Here is a 14,485-nt window from a genome sequence, read left to right on the forward strand (position 1 = left end):
TGGAAAGAGAGTCACTGGCTTTGACCAGCACTCTTCCGCCATGCCATGGAGTGCACCAAAAATTAACACGACGTTTCATCCAACTCAGAATGAGAATTGAGGCCAAAAAACTACATTTTGAGAGAAAGCCCAAAGCTGATGGACACCGTGGCAGCAAAAGTCAGACAAAAAAGGCCAATAGGAGCCTAGCTTCCACACCAAGAGCACCCAGGCTGTCCAATACACTGCTCATGGCTATGGAAGCAGTAGGCATTCCTGTAGTTCACTCAGGTACGCCAGTCAGCCTCATCTCAGTTCCTTGCATTTAGTTTTACACACCCCACCAGCAGCATGTCTCAACCACACCACTCATCTAAACAGCACTCTAGTGCAGGGGTTCTCAACGTTTTTGGCCGGGGACCCCCGAAAATGCTTTGGCAACGTCTCGGGACCCCCGCCCCGCCCCCTCCCCGACCCCCAATATAAATTGACTGCTACAATAACCTTAAACCATTTTGGGCGGGAACCCCTTTTGGTGTTTTAAGCATTGTTATAATTTAGCTATTTAAAAATAGCAGATCTACAAGCTCATAGCGCGCCACCGAGTGGCGTGCTACGAGCTTGTAGGTCTGCTATTTTTGAAAAATCGTGAAAAAAAAATTAAACAAAATTTTTTTTTTTCTTTTTTTTTTGAAAATAATTTGGGGACCCCCTAAAATAATTTGGCGACCCCCCGAGGGGTCGCGACCCACGGGTTGAGAACCCCTGCTCTAGTGCCCTGGAGTTAACCAGCCAGACCTTGTCTGCCGAGACACATGATGGACTACACTTGAAACTTAATTTTTTTGCTTTGAATCGGAACTAAAATACTTAAATACCTTTAAGTCAACAACACACTTGAAACTTGCCTTTTTTTTTTGCTTTGTTGTCTGAACTAGGTCCAGGCTTGCCAGTCAACGTCACCAACGTTCAACGTTCACCAACAGTCAACGTTTCCAGGACATGGCTGCAAAGGTTAAGAACATTTACATCTTTCAGAAATAGCCGTAAAGTTACATGAAGTTATTAGTTACTACTAATACTATAATACTATTAGTAGTAGTAGTAGTAAATTACTATAAGTAATATTAGTTACTACTACTACTAGTTATTACTCTCCCGATTGGATGACATTTTCACACAATCAAAATGACAATACACCTGTTTTTGTCCTAAACTTTTGCCACATTTGCCATTTACATTGACAATGAAAGGAAAATCTACGTCATATGTAGACGAGCAAATCGGCTATGTTGGCCAGAATGAGATGGTGTATGTACATTTTGGACCAAACAGCCAGTCTTACATGGACGTGTCCATCTATCCTGTTATTGCCCTGAATGTGTTGTTCCTCTCCTTGACCAGCAGATGTCGGAGTTACCCTCCTAATAATAAAAGACGGATTGTTTTTGTTTGACCCTCTTGTTCGATTGGGTGAAGCAAACTGAGATGGTGACGTCATCAAGTACGATGCTATACAGTGTTGCCATGTCCGCTTATTATAAGCGACTTTGGGTTCGTTTCTGTAAAGTTGCTTAGTTGTGTGTTGGGAAACATTGCATGTCTATAGATATGCATAGTATTTATAATGATAGGCCTACATTACCAAAAACCTTCATAATTATAGACATGCATAGTATTTATAATGATAAATGCATCAACTATGTATTTATTATTATTATATGGCGATATTATTGGGCTTATTTTGGCTTGTTTCTTCGAGGGAAGATTTGGCTTATTTCTCTCACAAGAGCTGGCAACAATGCTGCTATACCACCGTCCCAGTGTTGCCATGTCCGCTTATTATAAGGGACTTTGGTCTTGTTTTTCTGTAAAGTTGCTTATAAATATTGGTTTTGATTGATTGATTGATTGAAGAATGTATTAACAGTTTGCAGAATTACAGTACATTTCAAGCACAAACTCGATACAAAGGCTGTTAACTGTGAGTGGACGACCCAATTAGGCATTACACTTGTTTCCAATAGGGTCCACCATGTTCAAATCATCAAAACATTTAGAGACGTACAAATAGACACTTCTATAGACAGAACAGGAATTCATCATGTAGTTGCGGGTTGCGTATTTTGGGGCTGGTTTCAAATAAGTGTAGTTGCTTATTTGTCCTTATTTATTAGTTATGTTTCCTGATGTTGTTTAAACCAGTGATTCTCACACATATCCATGTCAAGGACATCCACATTAATGTATTTGTCCGAGTCCGACTAAGGACCCTACATGTACAAATGTTTTAAGATTTGTGTTGCTGTTAAAATGTTACAAAGAATATTCCACATTTTGTCACATTTTTTCCATGATTGTTTCGACAATAATCTACACGCTCGACACGTTGTGAGCTTGCAGATCTGCTATTTTCAAAATTCAAATAGCCTAGTCAGGCTTCTTTTGGGCTTGTTTTCATGGACCTGGTTGCTTGTTTCTCTCACACAATGTGGCAACAGTGCTGTCTAGGAGTACTGTACTGAGTGACTCCCGTCCACTCCAGAGTAGAGATACTCCCGACGAGGCTAACCGTTGACCAACGGCCCCAGTCTTTCAGGTAAGCGTCTTTGTTGCATATTACCCTAAGTAACACTAGCATTGTATTTGTACGACACGTATTAGTAGGCTATCATTGTGTCGTGTGCTAGCATCGGGGGCTACATGCATGCTAACGTTACCTTGCTATAGCTAGCCTTTCGGGCTAACCTCCTCTGTTAGCTCAGAGAAGAGCTTCCGTGGAAAGGTAATCCCTGCGTAGAGCCAAATGGATCCCAAAAGCAGGAGGAGAAAAGCCCTTTCCCCTTACCGCCACCATCAGGACTGGGTATAATACTATACTATAGGATTGCCGTGTGAGAATGAGATGTAGTGTGTATATCACATTTTTCTATTGGCATTAAAATGACGAATTAAACATATGAATAGTGCAGGCAGAAGGCACAATCCACTGTTAATTAGGCTGGCCAGTTAATGAAGTGGTTGCACCACTTAAAAATCCATCGTAGACCTGCTACTTTCTGCTAAGAAATTCCTTGCTGTGATATTTTTTTGTTTTGTTGGAGTTTGGAACCACTTGTTTTCATTAACGGGTCGTGCTGCTGCCTCCTGTATTATGTGAAAATTCGAAACGGCTGGTACGCAGGGCTGTTCAGTGACTTTGACGATTATACAGAGGACCTCTATAGAAACAAGCAAGGGGCTTGGCCCAAAGAGCCTCCTAATAAAGTATTCAATCAATAAATAGCTTATACTATTTTCCAAGTGTCTGTTTTCACAACTGAACACAAATGAAATGTAGAAAAATGTTAAGTTTATTTTTACTTAAGATTTTACATATTTGATTTGGCTTTTGTTCTAGACTAGAGGTACTAGACACTTTTGATTTATATTTAACTATTTTATAGGGCATAGGCTTGTTTCCATTGTGGTCCTCTGTATAATATCGGAATCGGTCAGAATCGGTATCGGCAGATTTGACCTTGCAAATAATCGGATATCGGTCATAATTTCCTAATCATGCACCTTCACAAGCTACGTATCATTTCAAATAAAAACAGAAATAAGTGTACAGTGTGGAAAAATGGGGGTGGGGAGGACTTAACCTTTTTCCAGGGGCCAGTTTCGAATCACAGCTGCCCGTAAGTGCTCTTTGAGAGCGGTTTTGGAGGAGTCTAGGGAATCACATTTCTTAACGGCTGTTGGTAAATCATGCTTACTTGTGAACAGTTTCAATTTACGCTCCCAGAAATGGTTGCACTGTACGCTCAATGCTGCTTGAACTGAGGCAGAACATTAAAAACACATTGGTTACTTTCACCTTATTCACTTACACCATTGTTCCTTGTGTAAACTTAAGTTAAGTGTGATTTCTTCCCTAATGCATGAATCCCATAATCTCCAGATTCACATGTTGGAGAGTTGGGCTAACACCACTATGTCTCCAGTTATTAAAGTCCTTCCTTATTCACTTGATTTCAGAGCAGTGTGAGGAGTCCAGACCAGGTGAAGATGAACTCTCCAGACTCATAAGAACTACAATACCCATGATGCATCACTCACAGGAGAAGATGATCTCTCCAGACTCAGCCAGGGACGTTTCTATTAAACGGGAAGCTGGAGACGTTTCTATTAAACGGGAAGCTATAGACATTTCTATTAAACAGGAAGCTGAAGACATTTCTATTAAACAGGAAGCTGAAGACATTTCTATTAAACGGGAAGCTGAAGACATTTCTATTAAACGGGAAGCTAAAGACATTTCTATTAAACGGGAAGCTAAAGACATTTCTATTAAACGGGAAGCTAAAGACATTCCTATGAAACGGGAAGCTAAAGACATTCCTATGAAACAGGAACCTGAAGACATTTCTATTAAACAGGAAGCTGAAGACATTTCTATTAAACGGGAAGCTAAAGACATTTCAATTAAACAGGAACCTGAAGACATTTCTATTAAACAGGAAGCTGAAGACCAGCCACACCTCAGTAAGTTTCATGTGCTCTTCCTTTCTTTAATATTTTCTGTGCTGTAGTGCTGCCACAATAGAACACCGAAGTCTGACATCAATATCGGTAGAGGGCGCAAAGTCCACGGGTTCTTTTGTACTTTTATTTGCATTGTAATCCCCATAGGGGGATCTTAGATCACCTCATATAGAGACTGTTTTATTTGTATTATAATCCCCATAGGGGATCTTAGATCGCCTCATAAGAACTGTGTTTTATTTGTATTATCATCTCCATAGGGCGGATCTTAGATCACCTCATATTAGAACTCTGTTTGAAAAATAGGGGACTGCCCATAGATCCGAAGTCCCGTTAGTCCGAACATGCATTAAGGTTGGCGAACATGCATTAAAGTTGGTGACCATGCATTAAGTTTGGCGAACATGCATTAACCCAACCATTGGCGTTGATCTACGGCAATTAATACATTCTACGCTTAGCGCCAATGCCGTAGCTCTACGGCAATTGGGCTTTATAGTGCTTTTGATTGATCAAGTCATAATGCTACTCACGTTAGCGTCGGGTTGCTAGCTGGTGCTGTCAATAACACAGGATCGCGCCATCATGATCATCGTGCCCATAAACACCCATTCTGTCTGTTTCTTTCAATCGCCTGTATCTCCTATTCCTTGTCTCAGATGGCATTTTTGGTCAAAACAAGGTTTATTCCACGGCCCAGAGCAGACTCTGTGATGCCTTCTATTAGACTCCATTAGACCGGACGGTAAACAAGGAAGAGAGCTTGCATCATCACACACCCTATCATAAGTTCATCACGTCCTGTCTGGAAATGTAGCTCTTCAAAATTTAGCTCGTCAACCTTTTTCCAGTACCATGCAGAGGAAGGGCATGTTGGAGATGGACCTGTAGTTTGAAAGTACTTATGGGTCAAGGGTGTTTTTTTTTAGGAGGGGAGTAATGATGGCTGTCTTTAAAGCAGGTGGAACATGGCTGGCTTGGAGGGAGTGGTTATTGGCTGTGGTGATACAATTTAGGCATTTAGCAGATGCTCTTAATCCAGAGCGATTTACATTAAGCAAGAACAAAGAAAGCATGGGAATACATCCCATACATAAAAAGTAAGCTAAGGACGTAACAGTGGAATCTCTATATAATAAAAGTATACATATAAACTATACATATAAGTGCTATGACTACATACAATGTAATTCTAGTGCTATCTACATCACATGCTATAAGTCTGTATAAAATGCTATCTAAGTCTACAAAAAGTGCTATCTAAGGGGCTAGGGTAAGTCCCACCCCCATGTTTCTTTCCCTTTTTACCTCCTTTATGATGAATTCCGGTTCTGTTCTTTGGCTATATAGAAGTGTCTATTTGTATGTCTCTAAATGTTTTGATGAATTGAACAAGGTGGACCCTCTTGTAAACCAGTGTAATGCTTCATTGGGTCGTCCACTCACAGTTAACAGTCTTTGTATTGAGTTGTGCTGGAAAATGTACTGTAATTCTGCAAACTGTTAATACATATTTCAATAAATCAATACGGGCCATGATGTAGTCTGGAAAGGTGGGTTTTCAGACTACGGTGGAAGATTGGGAGTGAGGCTGCAGTTCTGATTGTAATGGGAATTGCATTCCATAGTTTTGGGGCCAGAAGGGAGAAGAGTTTGGGACGTGTGGAGCGTCCCGGCGTTTTTAGAGAGGGTACTTCCAGCTTCCCTGCGTTGGCTGATCTGAGTGCGCGGGAGGGTTTGTAGTAGGCATGTGAATCTCAGCACTGAGGCCGATTCGATACGCATCTCGATGCACTGCCAGCGATACGATACTTTAGAGATACATGGAATCTCCTGGCGATGCGATACGATTCACCCCTCTTCCGATACGATGCGATTTAATGGCGATTCAATTCTGGACATTGCGATACGGTGCGATACGATGCGATTTGATGGTGATTCAACACAATATAAAGGATTTATATTAAAGCTCTGTTCATTTCCCAAAACATGTAAAAAAAAAATGCATTACATTTAAATTAAAGCAATTTATTGTTTTACTATAGCTCTGCATCTCAAACAATCCAACTTATAGAATTATGTCAGTAAACAAAGGGTCTGCTCTCTGCTGGTTATTGTGTTAGATTACTAATCATATGCTATAGTATATAATTATTATATACTGTAAACCATAAAGGTCAATTTGAGGTTTTGAGTATAGAGGGTTTAAGAGATTAAAATGTAATAGCCTATCAATTAATGTTACTAACATAAATAGAAAAGAAACAAATAAACAAAACATTAATTTACAGGTCACACTGGCAGTGCTGTCAAACAAGTCTATATGTCTAGTTTAATCTGCAACACAGTTTTATAATATAATAGCCTATGTATAGTGGGGGGGGGTGGGGTCCCTGCTTGATCTCTCTCACACTCAGCTAAGGGGTCCTTGGCTTGACCTGAAAAACATGGAAGACCCTGGCCTGCATGTATTATTAACGTTTTAAATACATAGCAGATGCAGATCTACAAGCTCACAACGCGTCGCATCCACGCCATGCTGTGAGCTTGTGGATCTGCAATTGTAGGCGTGCGACACCGTCGTGCTGCAAGAATATAAATGAGGCTTCTATCCCAGAGAACAGCAGGGGAAAGCTGGACAGTGGAAAGTTGTGAAACGGTTGAAAACGACTTTAAACACAAGCAGTACACCCGACTGTGGCGTTGTTGTTGTTGTATACACGTGTGTGCAGACTGCAGAAGCTTTCTTTAATTACAAATTGATGATCGCGACGCAGATTCGCATTTGCGTCGGAGAATCAGCAAGAACAGCTGTGGATCATTACCAGCGTGCAGCGCTACAGTGAAAAGTCAATAACTGATCAATGGACAAAGCTTGGACAGCTGATTTGGAACCTAAACGTGGTGCTTCTCTTGTTTAACCCGTGGGGCTCTTTAGTCTGTTTGTTGTCTCAATGGTCCTCATTCACAAAGGAGAAATACGCCAGAGTGTAACGGAAGCGTAAAGGCCTTGCTATAGATAGCGGAAAATCCGTCCGATCACGCTACGGTTAAGTCCCGTGTTATTCAGGGAACCAGGTGTAATCACTTCATTTGTGCGGATCGGCGAGTGTATCATTTCCGCATTTTTTCCAAGCGATTCGCCTGGTGTCGCCTGGTTTGATGGAACATCCACGACCATATAAGGCAACAGGAAATATCGAAATACGTCATCATAGACTGCACAGAGGATTCCCAAGTTTTAAATTATATACAACAGCCGCGATGAGCTTGTAGAGCAGTTCATTTTGACAGGCGGGTCTCTGCACGGACAGATCTTCAAGCAAACAGAGCGAGTTATATGTATATATTAAATTATAAACAAAACTTGTCAACTTGGCACGCATTGCTTCACTCCTTGTTAAATGTCAGAAGCAGAACGTTAATAAGTTAACTGATGTTACAGTTACTTTCACATAATGAGAGAAGTTAATTTGTACTGTTCACCACACGACCAAATGCTATATTAAAACTCGGCAATGATAAAAGGCCCTATTGATTAGTCTACTGCGGTGATTGATTCCCTGTCCTGCACTGTCGGATTTGGAAAGCAAATATACGGACATGCATGGACACAGGACATATTTTCTTTCTTTTTTTTTCTTGTGGGATTTGGACTAAAGGCTATATTTCATCCGATCCAACTACATTGTATGTTTCCTCAGCTGCAGGTAAGGGTTGGCTATTCTGTGTGGCGTCCGCATGTGATCAATATACATTATTATAAATTAATACCACGACGCAAATTGAGGCAGATAGGTGCTTGCAGCAAAGGCATTTAGGCTAATTGGCTGAGTCTCTGTCAACATGCTGATCAGCGAGTTACAGTGGTAATAATAATCATCAACAGCCTTTCTTGTCTGTCTGTCCGTCATGTTTGTGAACAAGCGCGAGTGGAGGTGAGCTGGTCGATATGACTGGCCGACTTTCAAACACGCTGATGTCATTCATTCAAATAGGCTAATGTGGTCTTCTAATTTTGTAGGCTAATCCCCCCCCCCCCCCCCCCCCCTCTCACACCGACAGTCAGACTGACTCAAAGGAGCTCCGTAACAAAACAATTTCAATAGGCCTATACTGCAGACATTACTACACTAAACAATGTTGGATTCGTACAGTGCAGAATGAAGATAAGTGTATGTTCTTATTATAATTGTGAGTTTGTTTTTTAACATGCAGCGCGAGTCCGCGAGAGCCGATCTACAAGCTCACAACGCGTTGCACTGCGAGTAGAAAGCTGTCAAGTGAGCAGCGCAATCGTGCATGCTAGAAATATCCTAATAAATAAATAAAAAGGTGTCGGGCTTGCAGGGGCAGTTTCTGTATGGGACTCTAGGCTAACCTGCCTCTAGAATGCATGCATTTAGGCATACAAGTGATACTTGGCTTTTATATAAGCTATAATTTTTGTATGTGCTGACCAATGTTTTGGACACATGCTTACATATTTTATCTGAGATTTGGGGACTTTAGATTGATTCAGCATGACGACTAAAGCTTTCTGAATAAATCTACGCAAGCCGTACACGACCATGAGAGCTGGCGCAGCTTTTAGCGGATTTTCCGAACAAACAACGCCACGTTCAAGTTCATGAATTCCCACGTAATGTGGGAATCCACGTAAATGCCTGTCCGCTCACGCTCCGCTCACGTAACGTCACTTTATGAGCGTAAACGCCGTTGTGAATGAGGACCAAAGTGTCTACTCTGCACCGTCGTACGGCAGCTTCTGTTCACTGACTTTGACCTTTTTTTCCCTTCCTTTTCTGATGGTGCGTTCAACGCGCCTCGGAAACACAGAATAGGGTGAAATACAACATGAAAAAAACGGTTCAAGTTGTGCAACCATGGATTTTACCGATGCAAGCACTCCACGAACGATGCATCGAGATTTCACCTGTCAATTGTATCCGATACACTGTGAATGAACCGACGCACTCGCATCGCGCACGTCTGTATCGATACGTATCGATTATTTTCCACATGCCTAGTTTGTAGGGTTCGATCATACTTGAAAGATATGGGGGAGCCATGCCTTGGGTTGCTTTGAATGCCAGCATCAGAGTTTTGTATTCTGTGTGGAGACATGTGAGAATTTTGGCTGGTTGAAGACCAAGCGAGCTGCGGCATTTTGGATCAGTTGGAGAGGCTTAAGTGCACATGCCGGTAGGCCAGTAAGGACGGAGTTACAATAGTCAAGTTTTGACAAGACTGTCTGGATTAGGAGGTGGGCTGACTCCTGGGTGAGGAACGGTCTAATTTGTCGTATGATAGAGTGTGAACCTAAAGGATCGAGTGACAGCTGTGATGTGTGTTTTGAACAAGAGCTGACAAGTGCAGGACAACACCTACAGAAATAGTTAGCTCCCGATGGGGGGGCCAGTTATGTGGGTTTTCAAAAGCTGTGGGGAAGTGGTCAAGGGTGCATGTGGATGGTTTCATCTTGGTGATGATGGCCTCTACCTGTTGCTGCGATATGTTGGCCAAGCAGTGGAGAGGCTGGGAGATCCCTGGCTGTGGGGTGACAGTCAGGGTAGGTGGAGTGGGATAGGGTGGAGCAGATGTTGTTGACCTTTGACCTGATGGAATCGAGGATGCTGTTGCACTGGATACCTGTGGTATCCCTGTGGGTGGGAGATTGTGGTTAAAGGAGGTTATTTATGGTGGAGAAAAGTTGCTTTTTTATTTACTTCCAAATCAGAGCTCAGTTGTGAAGTATCATGTTTTTAAATTGTTTGGGTGCCGGGTGGTCCAGGCACATGCCACACAGGCTATAGACTCTGATCTGGCCTGGCAGCGCATCACATGTTCGAGTCCTGTTCATGACGACATTTGCTGCGTGTAAACTAAATACATGACTTCAAATTATGTTATTTTTGTATTTCGTGGAAATCTTGCTAAAACGTTGGAACAGTAACCTGTCGTTAGTAACTGTTTAGTCAATCTTATCTTGGTAGTTAACAGCTCATTTTGTACATGGAAGAAGAATGGATTTACATTTTAGGAATCGTGTTGACCATCATGTTATGTTTCTGCTCCTAGACATCCTGCACATGGTTGTGTGTAAAGAGGAGGTTTCACCTAAACAGGAGAGGAGCCCCAGTCTGCTCCAGGAGGAACCAGAGCCTCCACACATTAAAGAGGAGCAGGAGGAGCTTAAAGATGAACAGGAGGAGCTACTTCAAAGACCAAAGGAACCTTTTGGGTCAACGTTGACATTACTAGCAGTGAAAAGTGAAGATAATGAAGAAGACGCCTCTTTCCACTGCTCTGAAGTTGAAGTTGAACTTGAATCTGACACTGAAGTCACTGATGATTGGGATGAGACCAGTGGAGGTCGGTTCTTCTCCTGTTCAGAGTGTGAATACTCCTTCACAGCTCAGGTCTTCCTCCATAGACACATCAGGAATAGTCACAATGACCTCTACTGCCGAATGCTGGGTAATGGCCAGATCACCTCAGAAGCTCTATCTGCTCTATCTGATCAGCGCTGCTGCCGAATGCTGAGTAATGGCCAGCTCACCTCAGAAGCTCTATCTGCTCTATCTGATCACCTATCCTGCCGAATGCCGAGTAATGGCCAGATCACCTCAGAAGCTCCATCTGCTCTATCTGATCACCTCTACGGCCAAGTGCTGAGTAATGGACAGATCACCTCAGCAGCCTGTCAGCAAATCACCAACTCTACAACCAGCCAGAAACGAGGAGACACTGATGAACGAAGACCTTACATTCATCAACGGTTTACCTATACTTTACCTGAACTAAAAGAAGTACAGACACATCAGCTGACTTTCACAGGTAATACAACACACATCTGTGAACACTGTGGCAAGACTTTCAGTGAGTCATGTGACCTGAAGAGACACCAGCGTGTCTACTCTGGAGAAAACCCTTTCAAATGTAAACATTGTAACAAGAGTTTCAGTCAGTACAATTATCTGAAGACACACCAGCGTGTCCACACTGGAGAAAAACCTTTCCACTGTAAACATTGCAACAAGTGTTTCAGTATGTCAGGTACCCTGAAGGCACACCTTCATTCCCACTCTGGAGAAAAACCATTCCACTGTAAACATTGTGACAAGAGTTTCAGACAGTCAAGCCAGCTGACCAGACACCAGAGTGTCCACACTGAAGAAAAACCTTTTCACTGTAAACATTGTGACCAGAGTTTCAGACAGTCAGGTACCCTGAAGGCACACCAGCGTATCCACACTGGCGAAAAACCTTTTCACTGTAAACATTGTGACAAGAGTTTCAGACAGTCACGTTCCCTGAAGAAGCACCAGCATGTCCACACTGGAGAAAAACCTTTCCAATGTAAATAGTAAAGAGAATAAAGAGTTTCAAGAGACACCTTCGTGTCCACAGTTCGAACAGGACAAAAACTTGTCACACTGTAAACCGTGTGACAAGTTTCGTAGGGAGGCCGATGGACGAGGAAAATATTATGGATTATTATACTGCTCCTATTAATGCTGCACGATTCTTGTGGGAATGTGAATGTTGATTTCCTCCACAAGAATATAGATCACAATTCTCACACAATTTATTTTTCCATGAAAATGTTTATTAAATAACTAAAACATAAGAGTAACTAGTCTGCATTTTATGATTCTTCACAAAATGAGATTGCATAGGTGTCTGAATCTCAATCTTTATTCGATGAATTGTGCGGCACAACCTCCTATATTTCAAAACAAATATGGGTAAATTCTCCTTCTACAGCACGGCCACCCAGGCATGGAATGCACTGACCCCTTCCCTCAAAAAAATGCAGATAATTTACGTCTTTTAAACCCGTCCTGAAAATCCACCTTTCAGCAGGCCCAAGGGAGAGGAAATGATCACTTATCCCTTAAACAGGTGATCACCCCCCCTTCCCTTTCCACCACTCTGTACATAGTGTTTTATCTTCCTGTAATGATGTTGTTGTTTGTTGTTATTGATTTATATTGATTTTTTTGTTGAGGGGCAAAGCTAACTCTCCTATGCCCAGCTTTGTCTGTTTTTGTGAACACAAACACGATTTGATTGGCTGATCACTCCATAGCGATGATTTGATTGGCTGATGTACAGATTGAGGTTAAAAAGTGGAGACGTCAAAAGTGATTGGCCGGAATGACGTTTGTGATGATTTGATTGGCTGAGTGTGATGTATGATAATGTACGATAACAGCGCCCCTCCCTTCACACAAGTTTGATGTTTGTTATTCTTCATGTCTATGAAGTTATTGCATAGGGCCTAAAATTTAGGCCCTATGCAATCAAAAAAATCCTTGCGGTCTTGTTTCCTTTTGTTATCCCTTCTGGAATTGTTTTTTTGACTGTACTCTGTTGCTGCTTTTACATTTGTCTAATAAACTAATCAATCAATCCTGTCAGAGGTCTCCATTCTCCTGCTCTTTTGTTTACTTCTCATTTTAAACCCTTAAACGTATTATTAACAAACCATTTATGACTTTATTAAAGGACCAAGCAGTCCTGAAAGGACTTGGTCCTTTATAGTTATTGGTTTTTTTTTATCTTCTCCTTCTGCCAAAAATAGCAGTTCTGGCTGAACCGTCGGTTTTCGAGAAATTTGGAAATATGGTAGAGGATGGCCCTCTACCATATTTCCAAATTTCGCAAACTGTGAGGATGCAAAGGCCACTGGCCAAAGGGTGGCGCTATACCACTCAATTGAAAATGCAAACTTTGACCACGCATAGCTCATGAACCGTTTGACCGTCGGTAATGAATCTTTGATACACATATGCGTCTCCTCGTGCCGAACAAGTTTCATGCTCTTACTTTTGACCCTTCACCTCTAGATCACCCGCCATTTTGAATTATATGAAAATCAATTAAAATGCATCTCCCAGGATCTTTGATCAAAATGCACGAAAAGTTCTACATGTGAACCTTGGACCTATACGAACATGGGAAAGTATAGTATGTTTTTTAAGTGAAAAAATTAAGGTTTTTTTGAGACAATGAAAATTGCTGTTTTGTTTAGTGCCTCACCTGTCAATCACCTGAGGGTTCTGGCTGCACACCCTGTGTCAGCTGTTCATGATTAGTGGCAGGCTAAATAAGAGGAGCTGTGGCCAGCAGCTCATTGTCTCCCAAACACCCAAACGGAACAGTTGTGTTTCCTTTTTGTTGCTGTTATTATTTAGTTAAGTTTCAGATGGGCTGCTTGTAATTATTCTTTTGGTATTTGTTTTTGGTTAGTTTAGTTTCTTATTTTGCTTTGGTAGTTTATGGGTAGTCTGGGGACTCTGACATGCACATAGTGCATAGCTCCCCCAGTTTACCAGCCCATATTTGTGTTTGTTTGTTTAGGATGCTTAGTTAAGTCTTGTTGCCTCTGCAACACGTTATTTTCAGCACGCAGAAATATGCAGGATGAGACGTTCAGAAACTTTTGTCTTCACTGCTCACAATAAAAGCATCAGCTGTTACAAGTTGAAAAGAGAGATGGGGCATCATTCTTTTTCACATGGCCCATACACTGACACCGCGCTAGACGGGAACGCCTAAAAACGTCACATCCGGTTTTAGCCTGGGGTAAGAATTTTCTATGGCTGCCAATGCAACTTGGTCCAATCCTTAATCACATACGGACAGACATCTATGCCGATGCTATCTAACTTGTGGAGGTAGCGTGCCTTGTCCACGGGCAACAGATCTTTCAACGTATGGCATTGCAAATACGTTTGATAATCGCTACTCTGCTCAATATTGTTTTGAAAATGCCGCAAATTGCATTGCAGTGAACAAGCGCAAATCACAACTTCCCCCGGTCGTGGGCGGAGTCACAGTTTGAGGCGCTGTTTACGCACCGTGGTGTCAGTGTATGACCAGACAGAAGCAAAATGGAAAAGGATTGCAGATTCGGTGGCATTTCACATTGCAAAAGGGTGCAGGAAGAGTGGGCACCTAAACATTGTGG

At 41.9% G+C, this 14,485-nt stretch overlaps 1 protein-coding gene across 4 annotated transcripts; it reads left to right on the forward strand.

Annotated features, from left to right (window-relative positions):
• The first annotated feature begins 949 nt into the window (after positions 1 to 949).
• Positions 950 to 12,932, forward strand: LOC306918142 (uncharacterized protein). Of its 4 annotated transcripts, none has more exons than XM_079531023.1 (4): positions 950 to 993; positions 2,481 to 2,578; positions 4,000 to 4,506; positions 10,588 to 12,932. In XM_079531023.1, the coding sequence occupies exons 3-4, from the start codon at positions 4,065 to 4,067 to the stop codon at positions 11,874 to 11,876; spliced, it is 1,731 nt and encodes a 576-aa protein (XP_079387149.1). In that variant the 5' UTR covers positions 950 to 993; positions 2,481 to 2,578; positions 4,000 to 4,064; the 3' UTR covers positions 11,877 to 12,932. The 4 variants fall into 4 exon arrangements, 3 of the variants coding, with proteins under 3 accessions (XP_079387149.1, XP_079387148.1, XP_079387150.1); XR_013789290.1 differs by lacking the exon at positions 950 to 993 and having other exon boundaries at positions 2,452 to 2,578; positions 10,588 to 12,769; positions 12,805 to 12,932; XM_079531022.1 differs by lacking the exon at positions 950 to 993 and having other exon boundaries at positions 2,452 to 2,578.
• Positions 12,933 to 14,485: the final 1,553 nt, after the last annotated feature.

Source organism: Electrona antarctica (assembly GCF_951216825.1).
Source record: "Electrona antarctica genome assembly, contig: scaffold_89, whole genome shotgun sequence".
NCBI lineage: Eukaryota > Metazoa > Chordata > Actinopteri > Myctophiformes > Myctophidae > Electrona > Electrona antarctica.

What these genes read in the sequence shown, in the direction of transcription:
- LOC306918142 (XM_079531023.1), top strand. Translation starts at nt 4,065, where the DNA reads ATGATGCATCACTCACAGGAGAAGATGATCTCTCCAGACTCAGCCAGG. An exon ending in TGAAGACCAGCCACACCTCA is followed by an intron (nt 4,507 to 10,587) that starts GTAAGTTTCATG and finishes TTCTGCTCCTAG; the next exon opens with ACATCCTGCACATGGTTGTG.